This window comes from Notamacropus eugenii, chromosome 1 (genome assembly GCF_028372415.1).
Source record: "Notamacropus eugenii isolate mMacEug1 chromosome 1, mMacEug1.pri_v2, whole genome shotgun sequence".
NCBI lineage: Eukaryota > Metazoa > Chordata > Mammalia > Diprotodontia > Macropodidae > Notamacropus > Notamacropus eugenii.
In genome coordinates, this window is record NC_092872.1 from 216,665,065 (window position 1) to 216,687,288 (window position 22,224).

Genomic DNA, 22,224 nt, shown 5'->3' on the forward strand with positions numbered 1-22,224 from the left:
TGTGGCTTAGTCTCGTCACGTGAGCGTGGACGCAGGGGGTACGTTGCGGGGAAATGTGAGTACTGCGCCTGCGTCTGCGTTTTGCGCCTGCGCTCTCGACGCCACTGAGGAGCTGGCTCTGGAAGTGGGTGAGGCCGTAGGCCGAGGGGCTACTCGACTGTTGGGGGCGCGCGGCTCTTACCTCCCAACCATATCCTTATACCCTGGGCTGAGGCTGTGAAGATGAAGAGGCGAGGTATCCCCAAGGAGCGGAAACGAGTCCGTATAGCCCCAGTCCAGCCAGGTGAGAGCCTCCCGAGGGATGCCGGGGCTTGGCTCGTTTGGTTCGAATGTGGGCCCTACGCGGGGGGACTTTGGGCGCGGCCCAGCCTCTCGGGGCGTCGGTTTCCTTTTCTGTGAAATGAGCGGCTAGAGTGGGGTTGCGGGGCTGGGCTAGAGTCAGCCTTTATAAAAGGCTAGGCCAGGCCCTGGGGGTACGTCCCTTGTGGCGAGGTGGTGGAGGCCTGCTCCTGGGGGCAGGAAGACCGGAGGTCCGCTGGGACCCCCGACACGTACCAGCCGGGTCTGACCCTGGGGTCACCCGGGGCAAGTCACTTCCCCCTTGCCTCAGTTTCCTTATCTGCAAAATGGGGTTAATAGTAGCACCTACTGAGCATAAAATAAGGTGGTATTTGTAGATGCTGTCCAAACATTTTATATAAATGAGGAGGGAGAGAATAGGGTGTATGTATATGTATGCCCTACTCCTGTCACACTCCGTGTGTGGCCTTGGGCAGGTCATTCATATCTCGTGTCTCCCAGTTTACTCATATGCAAAAGGAGGGTTGGATTAGACAGTCTCTTATTAATAATCAATAAACATCTATTACGTACCAGCCACTGCTTACATGGATGTGTGTATGTACATATGTGAGTATATATTTTACATATATGTGTGTGTGGCCCTTGAGTATGTAATGAACCTTAGAGTCATAGGATGGTAGGAAGGGACCTTAGAAGTCATCCAGCCCAAATCCCCGATTGGATCCCAAGGAGGGAAAGTGACTTGCCCAGGCTAAATCTATGTCTCTGTGATCCTGTCAGTAATTTGGGGGCACCTCTATCCTGTCAACTCTGGGATTATTTATTGTGTCAGTACCTTGTTTGTACATAGCTGTTTGCATGTTGTCCCCCCTCTTAGACTGAGAACAGGTACTGATTTTTTTTGCCCTTTTTCCTATCCCAGTTGTTTAACACATGCCTGGCATATTTGACTTGAACCAAGTCCAGGCTCAGGGACTGGGGAAGTGCTGTCCTCAGGTAAATTAAAAACACTGTACAGTCTTTGGGAATTATTTTAATTTTTTTATTTCCTTAAAGCACCAGTTGCCCCATACCTGGTTAGATCTCTGCTTAAGAACTAGGGGGAATTGCACTAGGTGTGGGGTGGGGAAGGTTGTCCTCATTGATGAATGGGGATGTTGCTATTCTAGGCTACCATGATGTTGAATGTAGACTGCAGTTGCAGGATAGTCCAGCACACTGATAGATTTGTTTTTGTACCTTGCAACTTTTAGAAATGACAAATGGATTTCTTATGGAGGTATGTGTGGATTCAGTGGAGTCGGCTATAAATGCAGAAAGAGGAGGTAAAAGAGGTACCAGGGAGGAGGTGGGGATGAAGTGTTCTGAACCTTTCTCATATGCTTGCAAACTGACCCTGGGGAATCCTTTGTAATCACAAGTACTGGAGAATCTGCAGCTAATCCTTCCTGCCTCTCTCAACCTCAGTTTCATATTCTGGAAAATGAGCAGTGAGATAATTTAAGGTCCCACTCTAAAAATTCTGATTTTGTGAAAAGTAACTGAAAATGGCAGCTAGGTGGTGCCATAGTGCATAAAGCACCATCCTGGAGTCAGTAAGACTCATCTTCCTGGATTCAAATTGGCCTCAGGCACCTCCCAGCTGTGTGACCCAGGGCAAGTCGCTTAACCCTGTGTGCCTCAGTTTCTTTGTCTGTAAAATGAGCTGAAGAAAGAAATGGCAAACCACTCCAGTATCTTTGCCAAGAAAACCCTGACGCAACTGAAAAATGACTAAACAACAATAACAAAACTGTAAAAACAGAAGCGTCATAAGGGGAACGTGAGGCAATTATCTGGTTCAGCCCCACAGCATGACACTGAAAGCCAAGAAGATATAGCTTGCAATTTACTGAGTAGGAACATTGATCAAACCAAACTAACTAAACCTAAAAGATAATTTTGGAGATTGTGGCTACCATGGCAACAACACATCATATGTCCTCCAAGGTCACCTTTTTATTTTAGAATTGTCTGATTGAAAGGAGCTTCGAAGATTTCCAACATTTCTGTAACAGGATTTTAATTCTTTGCCAATATTCTAATTTCATTTCATTAGTTTGTATTTTTTGCACTCCAGTCCTTTAAGTTTTCTGATTTTTAGCTCTGGATAGGTTCCAGCTAATAACTTGCCCATGTCCTGGTCCTAGTATAACTTGGAATTACTCAGAACCAAATCCTATACTTACTCATCTGTAAGAAAGACTTAATGTACCGCTGGAGTCAATCTAGAAACTTATTCCCTATTCCATGGTCCTTCCTCATAGTCTCCTTTGGAGTCCTGTAGAGACTTTGAGTGAGATATTAACCTTCAGATCCGACTGTGATTGAATCTACTCTGGCTGTAAAATGTAGATGGGCCAAAAGATACACTTTCTTGTTATGATGACTATTTGAAACAAAGAAAGATAAGTTAGATTTTATCTGGAATTTCCAATGACCTTTAAGTTCTTTTATCACAGGTGCTGGCCGTATTGAATTATGTTCTGGTTTGCTAGAGGGAGGAACTACACCCAGCATGGGTGAGTGTCTGTTCTTTTAAGTAACTCCTTATTAAACCCCTAGGCCATTGCATGGGTTTACCACTAGCAGGTGCTTAACAAATGTTTTTGGGTTTTGTTGTCTTCATTTGACCATCTGTTGCTATGACATAATTAAGCATGATGTAGATTTTGAGAACTCCTGACTATATAAGGAAACTGTTGTTGTAGAAAAAACATGCTTGAGTAAGAGTCAGTGTACAACGGACTGACCTTGGAGTCAGGAAGACTTAGGATCATGTCCCACCTCCGGCACCTACTGCTCTTTCACAGGAGCATGTCTTTTAAATTCCCAGTGCCTCAGGAAGCTCTAAGACTATTGGTGGTAAAGAAAGTGCTGAACTGTCTTGGGATAACTCTTCACCTTCCCTCCCCCATGAAATCACAGATCCAGTCCAGAAAACCAAAGTCATTGACTTTCCACCTGTGAGACCTCAACACCTGTATATGCTCAAATAATCTTGATAATCTTGGTTTCCTCAAGTGTAAAGTGAGAGGGTTGGAATAGAATAATTCTCTGAGGTCCTTTACAACTCTAAATCTACAATCCTAGCTAGCTATGCACTGTACCTTCTTTATGTGTCTTTATTCCTGTATCTTTGCATGACCACTCAAAACAGAAACTTTTATGAAGATGTGTTTCATTCAGAGAAGGGACTAAGCAATTTACATTTGTATGGTTTGGGAACACAGAACTTGGACCATTGGAGTTAGTTTTAAATAGTGCTTCAGAAGATTTGGGAGGAAAAACTTTTATCTCAGTTATTCTGCTGGCAGAACATGGAGACCTGTAGCTCTTAGATCTTTAGATGTCACCCACTAATAAAAGAACAGAATATATTGTACGTGATTCTGCAAGAAGTTTAATGGAGATTGAGTAACAACTACTTTAAAGATTTCAGTGTCATTCTTTTCTGGTTTCTAACATTACAGTTGTGTGTTACTTAGCCATGGCTCTTTTTTTCAACTTTTTCTCCACTCCCATTTTCTGTTTACATTTCTTTTGACCTCAACAGTTTTTTCTTCCTTTTCTGCTGCAGATGACATTAAGGCATAGATTGAAGAGGCTAGAGATATTTTTGCATATATTTATGTCTACGTTAAGAGTTTATTACCCCAGGTTGGTTTTTTATTTTTCACTGCATATTCTTGTAGGTGTTCTACAAGTGGTTAAGCAATGTGTTCAAATCCCTGTCTTTGTGATGATCCGACCACGTGGAGGGGATTTCTTATATTCAGATCGTGAAGTAGAAGTCATGAAAGCAGACATCCATCTTGCCAAGCATTATGGAGCTGATGGGTTGGTATTAGGGGCATTGACTGAAGATGGACATGTTGACACCGAGCTCTGCATGACACTTTTATGTAAGAATGTAATGCTGAAATGGAAATGCCTCTTAATTAATCACTATGTGTTATATCTGTATGTACTCAATGTAGAAAGACTACGTGATTACTTAGCTGTTTTTCCAGTCATTCTCTCCTGTACCAGTAGCCAGGTCATTTATTAAAGATGACGTTTAGTGTAGGGAAGAGCCACAGACATTAGTATGTAAGAAGTTGAATAAACCGGCTTGTCTAGTGTGAGTAAACTTAAAGGAAAATCTATTTCCTGTTTGTTGTTCCTTGCTATAATATTTGTTGAAAGCCCATTGTCAGGCAGACCATTAATATTGTTCAAATGCAACTTAAACGTCAAAAAATTTTGATAGAGACTGCTATTCCTATGTCATAATATAAGCAAAATAGACAGCGGTGAACCTATTAGAAGGAATTCAGGTTTTGACAGTTTTGTTTAAATGACTTTGTAGTGTAAAACGTATAACAGTTTCCACTTGAACACTTAGTTTGTTCATTTGGTTTGTCTCCAGTCAATGTTAATAGTCATAATGATTTTGAATGGTCTTAAGTGGTTTTTAAATTTGAACAGATTTCTCTATGTGACCATTAAGACATACATTACAGTGTATATACAGAAACGATGTCATTTGTAAGTGTACTGTTTCACCTGCAGTTTTGTTATACAAGACCTACCAAGAATAGAGAGAAAAATTGATATGACTTTGAAAATGACAAAGTTAACTGAAAACATTTGTGGGTAATAAGAATGAACTAGAGTTGGGTTAATTTTTTTGAGTTGACAAAAATAAATTTTAATAATTATCTGGTCCAAAATAGTAAAGTTTTTCATCTTTGCAATCAGTTTGTTTGTTTAACTCAGATTTTGTTTAAAGCTAATTAATGGTATTTGAAAGCCTGGAATCAAGAGTTGTTCTTTTTCCCCTACATTTATGGTCAGACCTGTCAGTTTTATGGGCTGGAAAACTTGCAAAAATAGTCTACATATAGGTCTTATGTATTAGCCTTAGGATATATGTTGATATGTATGATTTTAGCTGTTTATTAACCTTTAGGATATGTATTGATATGTATGAGTTTAGCTGGAAGTCATTTTTAAGAATAAGTTAATTATTATATTGTTTATAGACCTTCAGCATTTTTGGGGGTGGGCAGGATAAAACCTGGAATGTATGATAGCCTTTATTTAGAATAACACCATGCAAGAATGGGCCATAGCTTATTTCCATTTCTCTCCCAGTACCTAGTACAATAATCTACTTGAATTAAAATTGCATTGTCAGAAGAATTGCATTGTCAGGAAAACATTGAAGAATGGTTTAGTCCTTAGGAGAGCAGACCTGCATAACCTGCTGCCTGCCATCCTTTGGTGTCTTGAGCGACAGTTTTGTGCAGGTCTGTCTTTGGGGATGGGAGAAGGAGGAGCTCGGAGCAACATTTGAAATTGTTTTAAATTTGAATTTACTATTTCTTTGATACTGTTGCCATAACTAGAGTACATGTGTACCCTGAGAGAAGTTCTTCCATGACTTTTTCTCCTGTTCATTAAAACTAATTTTAAACTGTGTGACAGTGTGTATGTGAGAGTAGGAGTGGGTAGGAGTGTGGGGTAGGACAGAAGGGACCCCCAAATTTCCAGACCAAAGTACAGTATTGTTTGTTGAAAATAAGATAGATAAAAGAGGGGAAGTGACAGTCTTAACACTGAGCTTACAGAGTTGCCAGGCCTTTATAAAGTTATTTTTCTGAAAACAGTAGATTAAGAAATGGAACTGGGTCTCTTGTGTAATTCGTTCTGTCATTCCCTCATTCATGTATGAATTGATTACCCACCTATGTGAGGCATTGTGCTTTGGGGAATAAAATGAAAAACAGGACAAGGTCCCCACCCCTGGTGAGCTTATAGTTTAGTAAAATTTGACTTTCAGTTTATCCTTTAGCTGCTTCATAGAAGTAGCTGAGAGATTTTGGAAATAGGAAGTTGAAAACTGAGTAATACAAATTTTTTTTTTTTAGTAATAAACAGTGGTTTGCTTCATGTATTTATTGCATGACTTTCTTCTTTACAGCTGCTTGCCGTCCCCTGCCAGTCACTTTCCACCGAGGTGAGTCCCATATTTTTGAAAGTTCTATTGAAACACACTAGTGTCGTCACCCAGTTTTATAGGACGTATTTCTATATCTTACGAGAACTAGGCCCAAAAATAAAACTACAGAATTGTGCACTGTTGCCAGTTGGTTTTTTTTAAACTGATGGAAATCACAGATTTAGATAAATAAAATATTGAGAAATTTTTAAGGGGAAAAGATGTTTTGTTGTATGGAACTTAAAGGGAAGAGAAAATGGAATATACACATGCATAAATATGTATTTTATATACACACATATACACACAATTTATTTTTAGGACTCCTTGGCCTAAAGTCATTTGTTACTTAGTGTAAGACAAATAAACATAGCATACTTGAGGGCTACCACCACAGATTCACTCTTGATCTGGTCAGACAGGAAAGACAGTAAAAAGAGGATAATAATCTTACTTTATTCTAGTCTAGTTTTCTCAGAAGAGGATTGCTGATAAACAGGAGCACAAACTCCTACAGCATTCCCTAATCCCCCTTCTCAAAGGGGCTGGTGAGAAGTGGGGGGCAGCTGCCCTTATATCTTGATGGGGTCAATTAAGACAGGCAAACTTGTGCTTCCTCTATATCTCCTCAAGCCTCAATGGGAGCCAGTCAAGGCAAACACAAATTACGCCCCCAGGCCTTATAGGGGCTGATCAAGACAGACACAGCATTCCTGCTTGTACACTCAATCCTAAGGTTCTTCCTAAGCTTCAGTGGGGGTCAATTGAGGCACACACAACATTTGTGCATTCAACCCTAAGGGTTCCCCATTCACTTACTAGTGTCTGCTTGCTTTGTAGGGAATGCGACAAAAAAGGCGTATTGCCAGCAATAGCCTCACAAGTTTACATCACCCCATCCCTGTGTCTCATGGTGCAGCCGCGGTGGATGTTTATATTATTTACCAACATATAATGTTGCATAAGCGTGGCAGAGATAATTTTGAACCATAACTGGGGGAACTCATATCTGGTACCTGTGAAGAAGAGATTGTTAATGGCTATGAATCCCGGAAAACTAAACTCTAAGAAATAACAAAAATTCACATTACACACACTGAAATCCACCTTACTAACACTAAAATTCATCTTGCATACACTTGGTCAATATTGAAATGTATAATTATATCAGATATTATCATCTTGGGCATAGTTAAAAATGTGAAAATCTCAGAAGAAGGAAAACTGGACCTTTCTTTTTTATGAGTCTTAATATTTCTGTTTAGTTTCCTATATGAACTTTATTATTCAAAGAATGAACTAAAAAAGTGACAATTCAGGCCAAGTGTGAAATTTTTTCCTGAAAAATTGAAAAGTTTTGAATTACTAGATTTTTTTTAATAATGTGTGGGAAATGTTTCTTATTCATGCTTTGCCTTATCCAAAATTATTTCTATAACTCTGCAATTAGATTTTAGTATAAGATCATCTCTTTCAATTATATTATTCCTGTATAAGATGTTTCAAAAGTCTTTCTCAGTAAAACTTTTGGGGCACTGATTCCCAGTACAAACAATACAGCACAACTTTTATGCTTCCAGAAAATATTGCTATTTTCATTAGAAAGAAGGATCTTGATCCTTCTTTCCTTAAGTATGTCCTCTTGTTGACTTTTAATCTGTATATTGGTAAGTATATTTCTGTTATGTAGATGAGTTCTCAAAGAACTGGGAGTGTAGTGTATCAACATTTCTATCCATTTCTTCCTTTTTTTCTTTTTAAAGGAAATTCTAGATTTTTTTGTTTGTGTTTTCATGTCACCATTTCCAAATGTGTATACACCATAGACCACTAACTCCTGTTCTACGATAGAATGGGTCAGCACTTCCATTGTCTATTGCGTAAATAAAACTATATTTTAAAATTTAACAGAACATTTTATAGCAAGTATGCAGAATACATTATTTTTGTTCCTAAAATAAAGGGGCTCTAGAATTGCCAAGGCTTTAAAATATGTATCCATGTCTATATACCTATATATATAAGATCTTTCATATATTCCATTTTCTCTCAAATTTCTGACCTCTCCAAGGAAAATATGAAGTGGTGGGTGGTAGAGCTTTTCCCCATGGCTTTCAGCTTTGTGAAAATTCTTTGGAGAGATCCCTTCTTGAGCTCCACAAATTTGGTTTTCATTCTGACATTCGGGTGGTGTAGTCAAAAGTAAGTAAGGGGATGCCACTAGGAAAAAAGGCCTAGTAGCCAACTTCTGCTTTCAGTTAAATTGTAATGATGGCGGTCTCTCAGCTGTTTACTGCAGTCCCCTGTCTTGTCAAGCATGTTTCTGTACAGTGGCAGCACTTGTACTGAGGATCAGGGCATTTCTCTAATACGCCTCCATTATCTTTATTTTTTTCATACCAGTGCTATAGGTAGAGGCCATCTCCAGCTGTCCTGATGAATATCAGGCCACTGGACCCAGATGGCTCAGGAGGAGGAGTGAGGTTGGTGACCTTGCACAGCCCTTCCTCACTCAAATCAGAGTCAATTGTAAATCATGTCATGGTCTTTGAGAATGAAGGACAAACACAGCAACAACAACATAGGTAGAGGGAGAGAATCTTAGAGAGTTGAAATGAAATCTCAAGCTAAAAATGAGATTAAAATGCCTTATGCTGTCATTCTGCTATGAACTTTTTGCATAGGATATCCTACAAGATATTACTTAAAATGATATGAGATTCCTTTCAGAAATGATGAGTTTTATTTAACTCTTAATTGGTATGCCATCTCCCAGAATTTCTCAGATGCTGAAGGATCTTTGATCAAAATACATATTGTTTTATGTATTTTCAGCCTTTGACATGGTTCAGGACCCAATGGTGGCTCTAGAAACCCTTTTGACCTTAGGATTTGAACGTGTGTTGACCAGTGGTTGTGACAGCTCTGCGTTAGAAGGGCTTCCTGTGATAAAACAACTCGTAGAACAGGTATGCAATCCTTTTTATATATATATAAATATACATATTGCACACTTTTGGGTACTTTGAACACTGCTCTTCAGTAATTCTGTATCATTGTTTTGCATGCTATTGTTATTTATCATTATTGTTACTAGGTGGGAAAAGGCCAGTAGACAAGTAGATACTTCCTTCACGGGGCTGAGTCAGATTTCATTACAATTAACTCATTTATTCACATGATTATGCACAGCCAATTTACCTTCTATCTGCCATCCAGTATGATTTTAGGCTGCCTCTTCTCTGTTCTTTGTGTGCCTAGGAAGTATGAAATGATTTCAGTGTTAACCTAAGAAAAATGTGATGTAGAAGATAAATTGTGCAGCGCTTTCATCCTACCTTATCAGGCTGCATTCTAAGACCAGTATTACATTCTTAACATTACATTGTCTTTTCTACTTCAAACCCCTCACCATCCACCTCCACCCTCCTGTTTTGAGGAGGAAATACAGCATTTTTCCCATATATTGTTCTCAAACTATCATCATCAGAAGAAACAAGTAATTTAAAATTTTTGTGATTTTTTTTTTTTTTAAGACTAGGCCAGTGTAATAACTTGATTTAGTGTTGATTTGAATTAATGTAAATTGGTAAAAAATAAATTGGTTTGCGCTTTTCTGTAGCTGCAAAAATAATTTTCAAAATTCCTACATGAGACTGTAATTTGATTATGGCAATCTAAAATAAACCACTTTTTGTTTGAACCTGGTTGTTCACTAGAAAGAACTGTCATAATAACTGCCCTGCATTGTATGTCTTATAACATTTATCTCATTTGAGCCTCACAATAGTTCTGTGAGATAAGCCCTCTTACTCTTGCTCTTTTATATTCTGGTTATGATATGTAGAAATGTGGGATAATATCCAAGAAAGGAACCAGAAGCAAAACCTGTGACCCCCTGATAACACAGATGTTCTAAGTATGGGTAACAGGCAAGGTGAAGTATTGATTCTAATGTGAGGAGGTAAATTTGACCTCTTAGCTATTGCTGAAATTTGATAGAATTAAAACCATGACTGGAACATGAGTTTAGAAGGGCACACCTTATTTGAAAACAAACATATAAGTAGAAGGGGAGGTGGGGTTGCATTGTATATTACGTGGATATATTCATAAAGAAATCCAGGAGCTGGAAGGGAAATGGATGGTGGAGATCAATGGAAGTGGAAATAGAAGTGATGTTTTCATTGTAGTCTACTCCAGCACTTCTTAAATTGGTGGGTTGCAGCCCCAACTGGCACTTGATAACTGTGGGTGGGACTGTGACCCACAGTTTAACAATTGCCCTAGTCTCCAGTGGAAAAAGTTAAAGAAGCCCTGCTGTAGACCACTTAGATAGAAGAAATCAGTGAGTAGTTCAGGAAATACATTACAAATCTGACAGAAGAGCCTGGCCCAGAGAAAATACTTAATAAGTGTCTGTGATCTGCCTGCTTACAGAGTATTTACTGGCTGGAGAGAGATAGCTTAAGTGAGACAGGTTATGTTCAGAGGTCATAGATCTCTATTTATTCTGGTCTGACCACATGTGGAAAATTGTGTTTGATTTCAGATGCCACATTTTGTATATGCTTTAATTGTCTCAGACAGTCCGCCTCAAAGGATTTGTTCCTTTTGGATTCAGTCAGAGGGCTGCCCTTGAGGATCTAGTAGACCACATGTAACTTCGAGACTGCTAGTTCTCCACCCCGGGAGTATTTAGAGGACAACTGGATGGTGAAAGGCCTTGAGATCATGCCCTTTCAGAATTGGATGAAGGAACTGGGGTTGTTTAGCCAGGAGAAGAGAACGCTTATTGTGCATGTATCTGTCTTTAGGTATTTGAAGGGTTATATCATGTATGTGAGAGCTTAGATTTGCTATCTTTTGCCATGAGGCAGAATGAGGAGCCATGAGTGATAGCTGCAGAGAGCAAGCTTTAGGCTGACAATTACAGTTATCTGCAAGTACAACATACTGCCTTAGTTTGCTGTTTTTTCATAGAAGTTGTTGAGCCCAGGCCATGGATGCTCTCTGGTTCAGGGTTTCCTAGAAGACACTGGACTAAGAGAGCCTTAGAGGGTTCTTCCAGCAGTGCTTCTTAGCTTCTGGGAGAGTAACTAAGTCATCCACAGTAATTGTAGAATGAGAGTGTTTCCTCTTCTCTCATCTCCAAAAGTAACTCTCATGACCCTTTGTAAACAACAAAACATATTTATTTTAACCATTTGAAATGGAATTTTTCTTAAAATGTAATAGGCACTTTTTTTTTGTTTTTGCTTTAGTAAGATATGCCAGTCTTAATTTCACCTTGTTTTAAGCATCTGTTTATATTTACTTAGTACTTCTGTGGGTCTGTTATATCACCATTTACAACCTAACTCCACTTTCTCATCCTGTGTAGCTCCGTACTGAGCCTTCAAAGGGAGTCCACCCAACAGTGGAGTGCCCTTCTATCAGTAACCTCTCTTGGGTATCACTGAAATATGTATACTGTCAATCTGCTATCACTTGTCTTTGTTATATTATCAGTCTCTCCTCTTGATGTATCTCTTGGATAACAACTTTTATGCCACTTCCTCCATGTAGCAGCGTTGATAATATGCTATAGCCTAATGACATCTTTCTATTTTCCTTCATTATCCTTTGAGTGAACCAAACTTTTAATTATTTAGAAATTGTGATATATCACTACCATGTGGTATGACCACATGATATGAAAGTTAATAATGAATTTTTGTTTTAGGGAGAAATAGGGTTATTGAAAGCACCATCTAGTTTCCCAAATGCAATCTGTGGTCCCCTAACTTTTATCTATTCCATTTTAGGCCAGGCTTATTGTCCATTTGCAGTGCCAGTCTAAAATCTGTGTGCATCACTTCAACACACATTGATTTAAGTGGTTTTCATGTGCAAATCGTTGTGCTGGATGCTGGGGATCCAAAGATGAGAATGAAACAGTTCCTTCCCTCATCCCTGGGAGGAGGAAGCATGTTCTCAGAGAAGTCAATACAAAGTAGATAAAAGGAATATAGAATAGTTTCTCAAGGGAGAAAGTGCTGTCAGCTAGGAGATCAGAAAAGGTTTGAGGAGGAGACAGCAGCTGAGAAGGAAACTGCAGTCTGAGAGTGAGATAGGAAGGGAATCTCACCTGGGCAAAGGCATGTGGGCCAGAGGGGAGTTGTGGGTACAGGTGGTAGCCAGGAGGCCAGTTTGATCAGAACAGAGTACCTAAGAGGGAACAGTACTAAATTAGAAAGTGGGGAATGGGTGGGGCCCTGTCAGGTTGTTCAGGGCTTTAAATACTAGGCCAAGGATTTTTTTATTTCATCATAGAGACAGTACAGAACCACTACTGATTTTTGTGTGTGGGAATGGCATGTAGTTAAATCTGTTTTAGGAATATCAGTTGGCAAGTCTTTGGACTATAGCTGTATTGGAGAGGAAAAAGGTGGAAAATATAGAGTCAAATTAGCAAGCTGTTATAATCTAAGTGAGAAATAATGGGAGTCTGAACTAGGGGTGATGCATATGAAATAATAGTTGATGAGGTGGTAGAATTGATAGCATCTGATTAGAAGTGAGGTGAGAGTGTTGAGTTGAGAAAGGAGGAAGAATTAGGAGGGAAGTTGTGAATGAACCTGGTTATTGGAAGAATAACGATATCCTCATTGGAAATAGGGAAGTTTGGAGGAGGGATAGGTTGGCAGGGGACAGAGGATGAGTGATCCATGTAATAGATAGACAACTTCCTGGCCCCTTCATTGAACAATAAGTAGTCATTTATCCACTTGGTTTTTCCTTATATAGATCATTTAACATCTCTAAAGCTAATGTGGGAAATTGGACTGAATCTCTGTGGCTTAGAGAACATGCCCCAGAACTTACTTTCTTGCAGAAGTTATATTATTAGCTTCATAGTTCTTGCCACTACTCCTCTTCCCCACCCCCACCAAGAGAAAAGGAAAAGTGAGGGTTGTACAGCCTACTGCATCGTCTCCCAGGTCACATATTTTTCCTGCTTTTCTGAAGTTAATGGTTATTGACTCAGAAGTCAAAGCAACGTTCATTCAAGTTGACTTTTCCACAGATTCTTAAATGATCTTTCATTGAAGGTAAGAACATAATGGAAGGAGTCAGAAAAAATTTTTTATCCACCTCTACATAAAATACTCTCTGTAAGCAACAGATAAGAGTATGATTCCTTTGGAAGCTCTGAGGTAACTTAAAGCTATTGATCTAACAGCATTAATACATGTAGGAACATTCAACTTGCCTTTATTTAAATTTGAGGTAAGTTGATTCATTAGCAGATGCTAGCATTTGGCAAGCATTATCAGGATAGAATAGGTTTATTAGCACTGAAAAATTTTAGGGGTAGACTGTTCAGAAATTAATCTGTTTCCTCCCTACCTGTGTTCTCCCTTCCCCCCCTGCCCAAATAAAAAGAAATACACAACATTTTTTTTTACAGCTTCATTGTCTAGTGTTTATTTTCAAGTCCTTTACCTCCACCAAAGCCATATTGCCATCCATATATTTTGCCTCCTGACATGGGGAGTTCAGGGATAGGGGTAGAGATGGCTAAATAACCCAGAACTGATGTAGGCCATGCCAGTGGAGTAGAAACTCTGGCCAGTTTTTGCATGCTGGAAAGGCTTCTTCAATTAACAACCACATGTCTCTTGTCCATATTAACTGCATTTAGAGAGATGCAGCACTGCTTTGCATTAAGTGGTTTATTTTCCAGCCATAAGAACCCTCAGGAATCTCACTACTGTGTTGTAGACAGATTGTAATCTCTGTGTGTGATAGGAGTACCCTTAAAAACAGATTGAGGGGCTTGAGATATTGACTCATAATAGCACATCTTACTTTCTAAATAACTCAACCCTTCCAAAAATACATGGGCTTTTAACTGAAGGAAATTTGAAATCCATATCACGATAGCTTCTGCAGTATACCTAGGTCTGTTGGGTTACCGTTACAATTTATTTAAGGGAATATGAATTGTGTTTTATCTTTGCATTACCAGTGCCTTAGAGGTTGTTGAAATGAGTACAACTTAGCTTGTCATTCCCGGTAAGAGGGGAGTGGGTTTGTCTCTTCTCCTTTCCCTCCCTTGCTTCTCTTGCTTCTCTGTCTCCTGTGTTGTGGTTGCTTCTGCTCTGCTTCTCTTCATGTTCTTGACTTTTCCTCTCCTCTCCCTGCCTCATTTTCCCTCTCTATCTGTAGGTATATCTTTTTCTCACCCATTCCTCTTGACTGTCTCTCCCATACTTCCCATCTTCTTCCTACCTTTGTCTTTTTCCTCCTCCCCCCCATTTCTTCCTTTTCCCTTTATCTGGCTTCTCTCTTCCTTTCTTTTGTTACCTTCTGCAACCATGTTTCTCTTCTTTCCCCTGACCCTTAATTCTCCATAATATGCATGTATGCTTTTTAGTACTTATTTATGATTGAATGATATTCTTCTCATTTGTCATATGTCTGTAGGGGGAGGGGAACAATCTCCTCACCAAGTCAGTTGTTAGCTCCCAACTAGACTTTTTTTCTTGTGGTTTAATATCACTTAATAGAAAAATATACCTATCCTTATTACATTATATGTGCATATACCACTAAAGCAATTGAAAAAGCACTGGCTGATGTGAGAGTATAAGTGAAATTTACATACATACGTTGTCTCATTTGAACTCCCCATAACAACCTGTGATGTAGATGAGGCTGAGAGGCTGAGACTTGTCCATAATCACACAGCTACTAAATTGTCTACAGCAGAATTGGAACTCAGATCTTCCTGACTACAAGCCTAGTACTCTCTCTTACTGCACCACCCAGCTGTTAGGAGAAAACTGGTCCATGTTTTAAAAACTCATCCTAGTGTGGGTAACCAAGAATTGACCTTACTTGCTTTCAACTTTGTTTTCATTTTGCTCTCTGAATATAATAATGATAGCTAGCATTTACACAGCGCTGTAAGGTTTGCAGAGTGCTTTATAAATGTCATGTCATTTGATTCTTACAACAGCCCTGACAGGTGGGTGCTATTATTCTCATTTTATAGATGAGCAAACTGAGGCACATAATGATTGAATTTGATGTGTCTATAGTGTGGCTTGCTAGGGATAACTTCTGTTTCCATTGTCACTATTAACCCATCTGCTTCTCAAGAGCCCCTGTGATTTGAGTCATGGGGTCATCCCATTCTAAATTCTAGTTTTAGCAGTTATTTATGTCATGAAAGACTTTATTTAAAAAAATAAAGATAAAACAAAAAATGGTAGAACATTGCAAGTTTAAATAAAAGTCAGGAAATCACAGGTATTGTCTTCCACAATTATTAAAATGTAATTCATATTTAGGAACTAATATTTCATTACTGAGAACTAGGTAAAGAATATATTAAGCTGTAGTTCTGGCTAATTGATGTGATGATCCAGCAAAAATACTTGAGGATGTGTAGGTTTTAAGTTTATGGCATTCCATATCTTTTAGGATTATTTTGATGCTGTCACTTTTCTGCTAAAGTCCTTGTGGAAAACTAATGATCATCTTCCCCTCAATACATTAGTGGTCATTCGAGACAGAAATTTTTGAGATTTCATTGGTGGTAATTAAGACTAGATTTTAGAGTGTTTTATGATTACAAAGTTTTTCCATACCTTATCTTACTCACTTGTTTGTTCCCTGTGCCTGGTGAAAAAAATACTCTTGTCCTTGTTTGCAGATGAGGATATAGAGGCTTAGAGATAGGGAGTCAAGACCCAAGCTTATCCAACTGGGTCATGAGTCTTATGGCTCCAAATTTTTCTAGTAAACTGCATTTTTTTTATCTAGATTCTTCTATCTTCCATAATCTTTTAACCCACTTTGTTCTGTTAAGACGTCTCTCCTTCAGTATGTTAAAATTAACCTTTTAGCTCTGGTAAAGCCCTTTTATCATAGCTCTTTCTTAAGATGGAAAGTAGCTTACATTATACAAGGGAATACGCTTACCCCACTCAAAAGAAACATGGCAGACCTATTTGAAATCAGACATCAAACCTGATAATAAGAAACTAAATGTGCTTTGACTCACATTTCTATCCTCTGATTCATTATCACGTGCAAAGGAAGAATATTTAAATTTGCCTTTTTTCTTTTTTCAGGCAAAAGGCAAGATTGTGGTAATGCCAGGTATTTATTTATTTATCCATTTGCTAGCAATAACATTGAAATTTTGTGTAAGGTGAGAAAGGAGGCAGGTAGAGACAGAAGAGAGCAGTCTAGCAAGCATTGTTCAAAAAAGAATAGTGTGATATTTAAGGAAAATATTCTGGATTGGCAGTCCTGTGCTGACTAAGAATTTCAGAGGGGGTATCTTGGTTTGAAGAGAATATTCTGATAAGAGGTTGAGCTAGTGAGGACTGAGAATTGAAACTGGAATCAAGGGAGTTTTCCTGTGGTTACTACCTTTTGGTTTGGACTTTTTACTGAGGAGAAATAACAGCGCTCTTAGGAGAAATTCTGTTCTAGAAGGATGGACAATGATTAGAATTATCCCTTTGGGGATAATATCATCAAGGTCAGCAGTCACATTTTGTCAGGTCCAAGTCATTGAGTCTGTAATGGAGGTGAAGAACATGGAAAGATGATCTGGTAAATAGTATTTGAAAGAAAGGTTGAACTATTTGGGGGAAAGTGCAGATAGATACAAATGGAGCATCAGATGAATGGGGGTGCTTTTTAAATTCCTGAAGATCATTGGCCACCAAATTCGGGCTTTTACTAATAAATCCATGATGAGAATAATTTATTCTAGGTGCTTCCAGAAATGTGTAAGAATTGTGACTTAGAGGCAAAATGGATGGTTCACTTTGGAAAGAGTTAAGGGGACCCAAGGTCAAAGTGAAGTACTTTACTCAGAAGAAGGAACTTTGATCAGAATGTTGGGAGTAGAAGGGAGATGGGAGAAGCAGAGAGAAAAGAGAAAGGGTATGGTTATGAATTAGATATGTGTGTTCATCTTTTGTTGCTGAGGAATACCATGCCATCAGAGAAATGATGACGTGACTTGCACTTTTCTTTGTTTTGAATGAGGGAGGGCTGTGCAGGTCACCAGCCTCACTTCTCCTCCAGAGCCATCTGGATCCAGTGACCAGATATCCATCAGGATGACTTTAGATGACCTAGGATGAGGCAGTTGGGGTTAAGTGATTTGCCCAAGAATGAGTCAGATATAAAGTGGAATAGAACAAGGCAAGGGACTGGACCCTGGTCAGATGGAATTATAATAGTTGTTAAAGCGAGGGCCATACATAAAAATGGTTAATGTTTCAGGGAAAGCAGTCTATTTTCTATTGGCATTTTAAAGGAAAACATTCTGTATCTATCTTTTGCTTAAAGCAGATAATTTAAAATTTCATGCAGTCTTTAAAACTTAGCTTCCTAAGTTGCTAAGAATTTTAGTGATAATATAGTAACAGTTTAGTATGAATAAATGCATAAAAAGGGGGAAATTTATGTCTATGATGAGATTCATTGTCAGTAAAGTAAAAACTCTTATGAGAAGGATTAACAACATAGCAGTTGAGAAAGTGTTAATTTCTAGAGAAAATGATTAAGTTGTCTCAGTTGTCACTATGGTTAAGCAGCTTGAAATTCCAGCTTCATTATGTTCATTTGTTGTAAAATGATTCAGTACAAATTTAGAAGACATCACATATAACTGAATATCTGGGGCATTCTGTACATTGCCCAGAAACCATTATGGGTGAGGATAAATTTAGTATAGAAAGGTGGGAAAAAAATAATCAGTGCTGTACATCTAGACTGCAACACTGAGGGACTGCCTTAGCAGCTAGCAACTTATATGTTAGAAATTAGTAAAACAAAATTATTTATAATATTTAAGCTTGAGAAAATAGACATAGCCCAGAAGGAAGTCTATAAGTAGTACAGTAGTTTCTTGAAAAAAGAGGTCTAGAGCTACATCCTGTTCACAAAGCCAAGAACAGATAAGTAAAACTGGTCATTTCTGGTTACCTGATGACTTGGGATTCAGTGAGACATGAAGCCTTGTTTCTGTTCAAGATAATATTATTGGCAGCAAAAGTTACGTATGAAGTACAACTTAACTTTCCTTTATTCTTAAGATGCATAGTTTAGACTTGTTTACAAAGGAAATATATATTCATTTCCTCTTTGGCTATAATCATAATTTCATTAATGAAATCCCATAGAAAAAAATTAACGTGACATAATAAAAATCTCAGGTTCCTAGTAACTAACATTAATCATTCAGGTTGTAAGAGACAGCAAGTGTACATTGCTGAGTCAGAGTATTGTGACTATAGTAGCTAGACTTCTATTCGTCTAGAAGTGGTTACTGACATCCATAGTGATTACCCTGGGGCACCTCAAGGTCCCAGAGGGTTTTGATTTAAACTTGTTTTGATAATTCATATTCATGTATGTTTAGTATGTTTTAATTTTTTTAATTGATAGTGTATGATTTACATGGTAACATTATTAACTAGAATTTCTAGTCTGTCCTGTTCCCCAGCCTTGTATCTGTTGTCTTTGAATGTGCACTGCCTTTACTGGTATGGATTTTTTTCCCCTTATTAGCTTGGGGAACTGAGCGAGTCAGTCCCACCTTTCTGGGGCTTAGTTTACTTAAGGTGTAAAATAAGGGGTTGCCATATGTTCTGTAAAGGCCCTTCCAATTATCTGGCATATAAGTTTGAACCCTGGGCTGGGCCTGTCTGGAGCTCCAGGAAGTTAGAAGTGTAAAGCAAGGGAGGGATCCTGGTAATTGATTTGGATGGTCAAGCTCAGATGGTGTGGAAGATGATTCTGAAGCTTAAAACCTGGATGACTTAGAGAATGGCTGTAGCAGCAACAGAAAAAGAGGGATCAGGAGGGGGACCTAGAAAATCTATTTTGACCTTGTGCTGGCAGCAGGGCATCCGGAGGGAAACTGTACAAAGGTGTTTGGAAATCCACCCCTTGTTACTGAATTTTTACGGTGGGATCTTAGAAATCACATCACCTTGGTGCGTTAAGCTGTGTTTTTTATCTAAAAGACGGTAGGCCAGCTTGTTAAAACATGTTCTTTTAGATTCTTGATTCAGTCTCATACAGATGAAACTTCTGTGAACAAGGGTGAGGGTATTTTTTCCCAGAGTCATCTTCTTATTAGATGAACAGTAACAGAGACATAGCAAAACCCAAGACAAGTGGAAATGGACCGGAACAGTGATGACTTTGACAGTGTTGGTGGAGTTTCTAGGGCACTTTCCTCGGAGCCCCCTTGTGAAGTGGGCTGTAGACAGTTACCCCATTTTACAGATGAGGAAACTGAGGCCCTGAAACCAGAGGATTTTTCCTTAGCATAGAGTCAAAGCGTCAAAATCAAAGTTTCCAGATGCCATCTCTTGGTGTCCTTTGCCTGACCCCAGTTGTTCCTCTGGACAAAGTTGTACAGCCGTCGGAGGGCAAGTAGGAAGAGTGTTTTATGAACTAAGTGACCAGGCCAGTCCGGAGGGGGACTGCGGAGGGGCGGGGCGGCATTGGCCTAGGCAGGGGCGGGGAGCTGCCGAGCTTGGCGTCCAGTGGGGCTGGACTCAGTTAAGCTGGAGCGGGGAGGGGTGACGTGAGGTCTGTGCCTCTGTGACGCAACGCTGTGCTCTCTCCTCCAGGGGGCGGCATAACCGAGAGAAACCTGCAGAGGATCCTGGAGGGCTCCGGCGCCACCGAGTTCCACTGCTCTGCGCGCTCTGCCAGGGACTCGGGCATGAAGTTCAGGTAAGGGCGGGGCCTAGGGGGGGAGGGCCTTCCCCCTCCCTGCTCAGCGTAGGGCAGCAGTGAATGGCTGGCCTGGTGTGGCTCCTGGGAGGGGTTTAACTGGCCTCCTCTGACAGCGAGGGGTCAAGGGCAGCAGCTCAGGGCGGGCCTGGTAGGGAAAGGGGGGGAATTTTATTTCTGGACATTTCTGGACTGTGCCCAGAGCTCACTACAACCCTGGGAGGTAGGTGCTGGTGTTTTGCAGAGGAGGAACCTGAGAGAAAGGAGTGAAGTGTCTTGCCCAGGGTCACACAGCTACTAAGTGTCTGAGGCTGGATTGGAACTAGGGTCTTCCTGACTGCAGACACCACACCTTATTCACTGGACAACCAACCAGCCTCATGACACTGTTACTGTCATTAACAACAAAAGAAAGAGACTGGACCTGAAGTGCAAAACTTAAAATGGAAGACCGCAGCAAAAAGTGATACTGAAACTGCCCCCCATCTCCCCAAACTTGGCCAGCAGAAAACATTTTCATTTAGTTTGAGTCTTACATGTTGAGATATGCACAGCCTGGAAGTATGCTACTAAGAAGGATCCATAGAGTCTGGAGACTAGTTCTGGGCAACCTGGAGCTGGATCTGTGTCACCATGGCTAGACAGAAACAGTGTTGGGGATTTAGGTACAAATAGCTTGTGCCATCCATGGAAGACCATATTCCATAGCTGGAAACTATCAAAGTTAATGTAATAATTTGTTCCTTTATGATTTCTTTGACAGAAATACTTCTGTTGCCATGGGAGCTTCACTTTCCAGCTCAGAATATTCCTCAAAGATAACTGATGTGGCAAAAGTAAGGACCTTGAGTGCCATTGCAGAGAGCATCTCATAGGAGTATCAGAGGCCCTAGGAGAGATGTGCACTCACCAGAGTGAAGGCTCAGAGAGGCTTGATGTCTGAAGCTGCCATGACCCAGTAACTGCAGCTTCACCTTTCTCTGGGCAGGACGGGATTGACCTTAGCTTGTCACACATGGACCGTGAGGATTCCTTCCAGAAGAGCTACAGTTAATGGGAGAAGCTGTAGTCTCTTCATCTTGCCAGCCTTCTCCATCATCATGACTAAAGGCAGCTGGATCAAGACTTTGCCAGAGTCTTAGTCTGCCCAGTAAATGAGATTGATTAATTTGTAAGCTGGAAAAAATTAAATTCAAGATTTACCTTTGATTTACCTTTGTGAAATAAAATTTTCATTTCTGTTAGATTTTTGTCAATTTATTTTTATTCTCAGGTAGTCTTTATCCCAGGTGAAAAGAGTAATTTGGCTTTTGGATTGGACTTTTTGGGGAGGCATTTGGGGTTAAGTGACTTGCCCAGGGTCACACAGCTAGTAAGTGTGTCTGAGGCCGGATTTGAACTCAGATCCTCCTGGCTCCAGGGCTGCTGTCCTATCTACTGCACCACCTACCTACCCCTTAGATTGGACTTTTAAACTATCAGTCAACCAGCAAGTATTTGTTGATTGGCTTTTATGTGACCTATACTCTATGTAGTTTGTGTGATCTGGGGCATAGTTACAAATTGCTCCGAAGAATGGTTGAATCATTTCACAACACCAACAGTACATTAATATCCCAATTTTCCCACATCTTCTCCAATATTTATCTTTTTCCTTTTCTGTCATGGAATTTTCCAGAAGCTGAGGGTAGAAGGGGGGATAACAAGACTTCTTTTAACTAACTCAGAGTGGAAGCTGAACTCTTGTGACTAAGAAACATTTGTTATTTGAGTCTACTTACAACACCAACTCCCTGGTGTCCACTTGCATCCCTTAGCAATAACATTTACTTGAGGCAAGAATAGAACAGTGATTAGACCTGTAAGTTTGCAGTCCTCCCAAGGTGATATGATCTAAGGAGAGGTGTTTACTACTCTCCTGGCCTGTGTTCTGTTCTGTGAGTGACAGCCCTGGAACTACAGGGGATCCCTGCTAGCTTTGAAGGCCTGTGAGCTGACCTGGTACATTTCTCCAGGATATTCTTACTGTCATTGTACATTTAAGGAAAGCTTCTCTCCCTCCAAGAGCCAGGGAGTCTCCTGCCCCTGGTCCATTATCAATAGCCTCATGATAGGTCCCATAAATCATG

General features: G+C 39.7%; 1 protein-coding gene across 2 annotated transcripts; it reads left to right on the plus strand.

Moving 5' to 3' along the window:
- The first annotated feature begins 61 nt into the window (after nucleotides 1–61).
- CUTC (cutC copper transporter) lies at nucleotides 62–21,339 on the plus strand. 2 transcript variants are annotated; one of them, XM_072627122.1, is made up of 9 exons: nucleotides 62–283; nucleotides 1,557–1,628; nucleotides 2,805–2,864; nucleotides 4,038–4,247; nucleotides 6,311–6,346; nucleotides 9,164–9,297; nucleotides 16,456–16,483; nucleotides 19,990–20,095; nucleotides 20,859–21,339. In XM_072627122.1, the coding sequence occupies exons 1-9, from the start codon at nucleotides 223–225 to the stop codon at nucleotides 20,968–20,970; spliced, it is 819 nt and encodes a 272-aa protein (XP_072483223.1). In that variant the 5' UTR covers nucleotides 62–222; the 3' UTR covers nucleotides 20,971–21,339. The 2 variants fall into 2 exon arrangements, with proteins under 2 accessions (XP_072483223.1, XP_072483225.1); XM_072627124.1 differs by lacking the exon at nucleotides 1,557–1,628 and having other exon boundaries at nucleotides 90–283.
- Nucleotides 21,340–22,224: the final 885 nt, after the last annotated feature.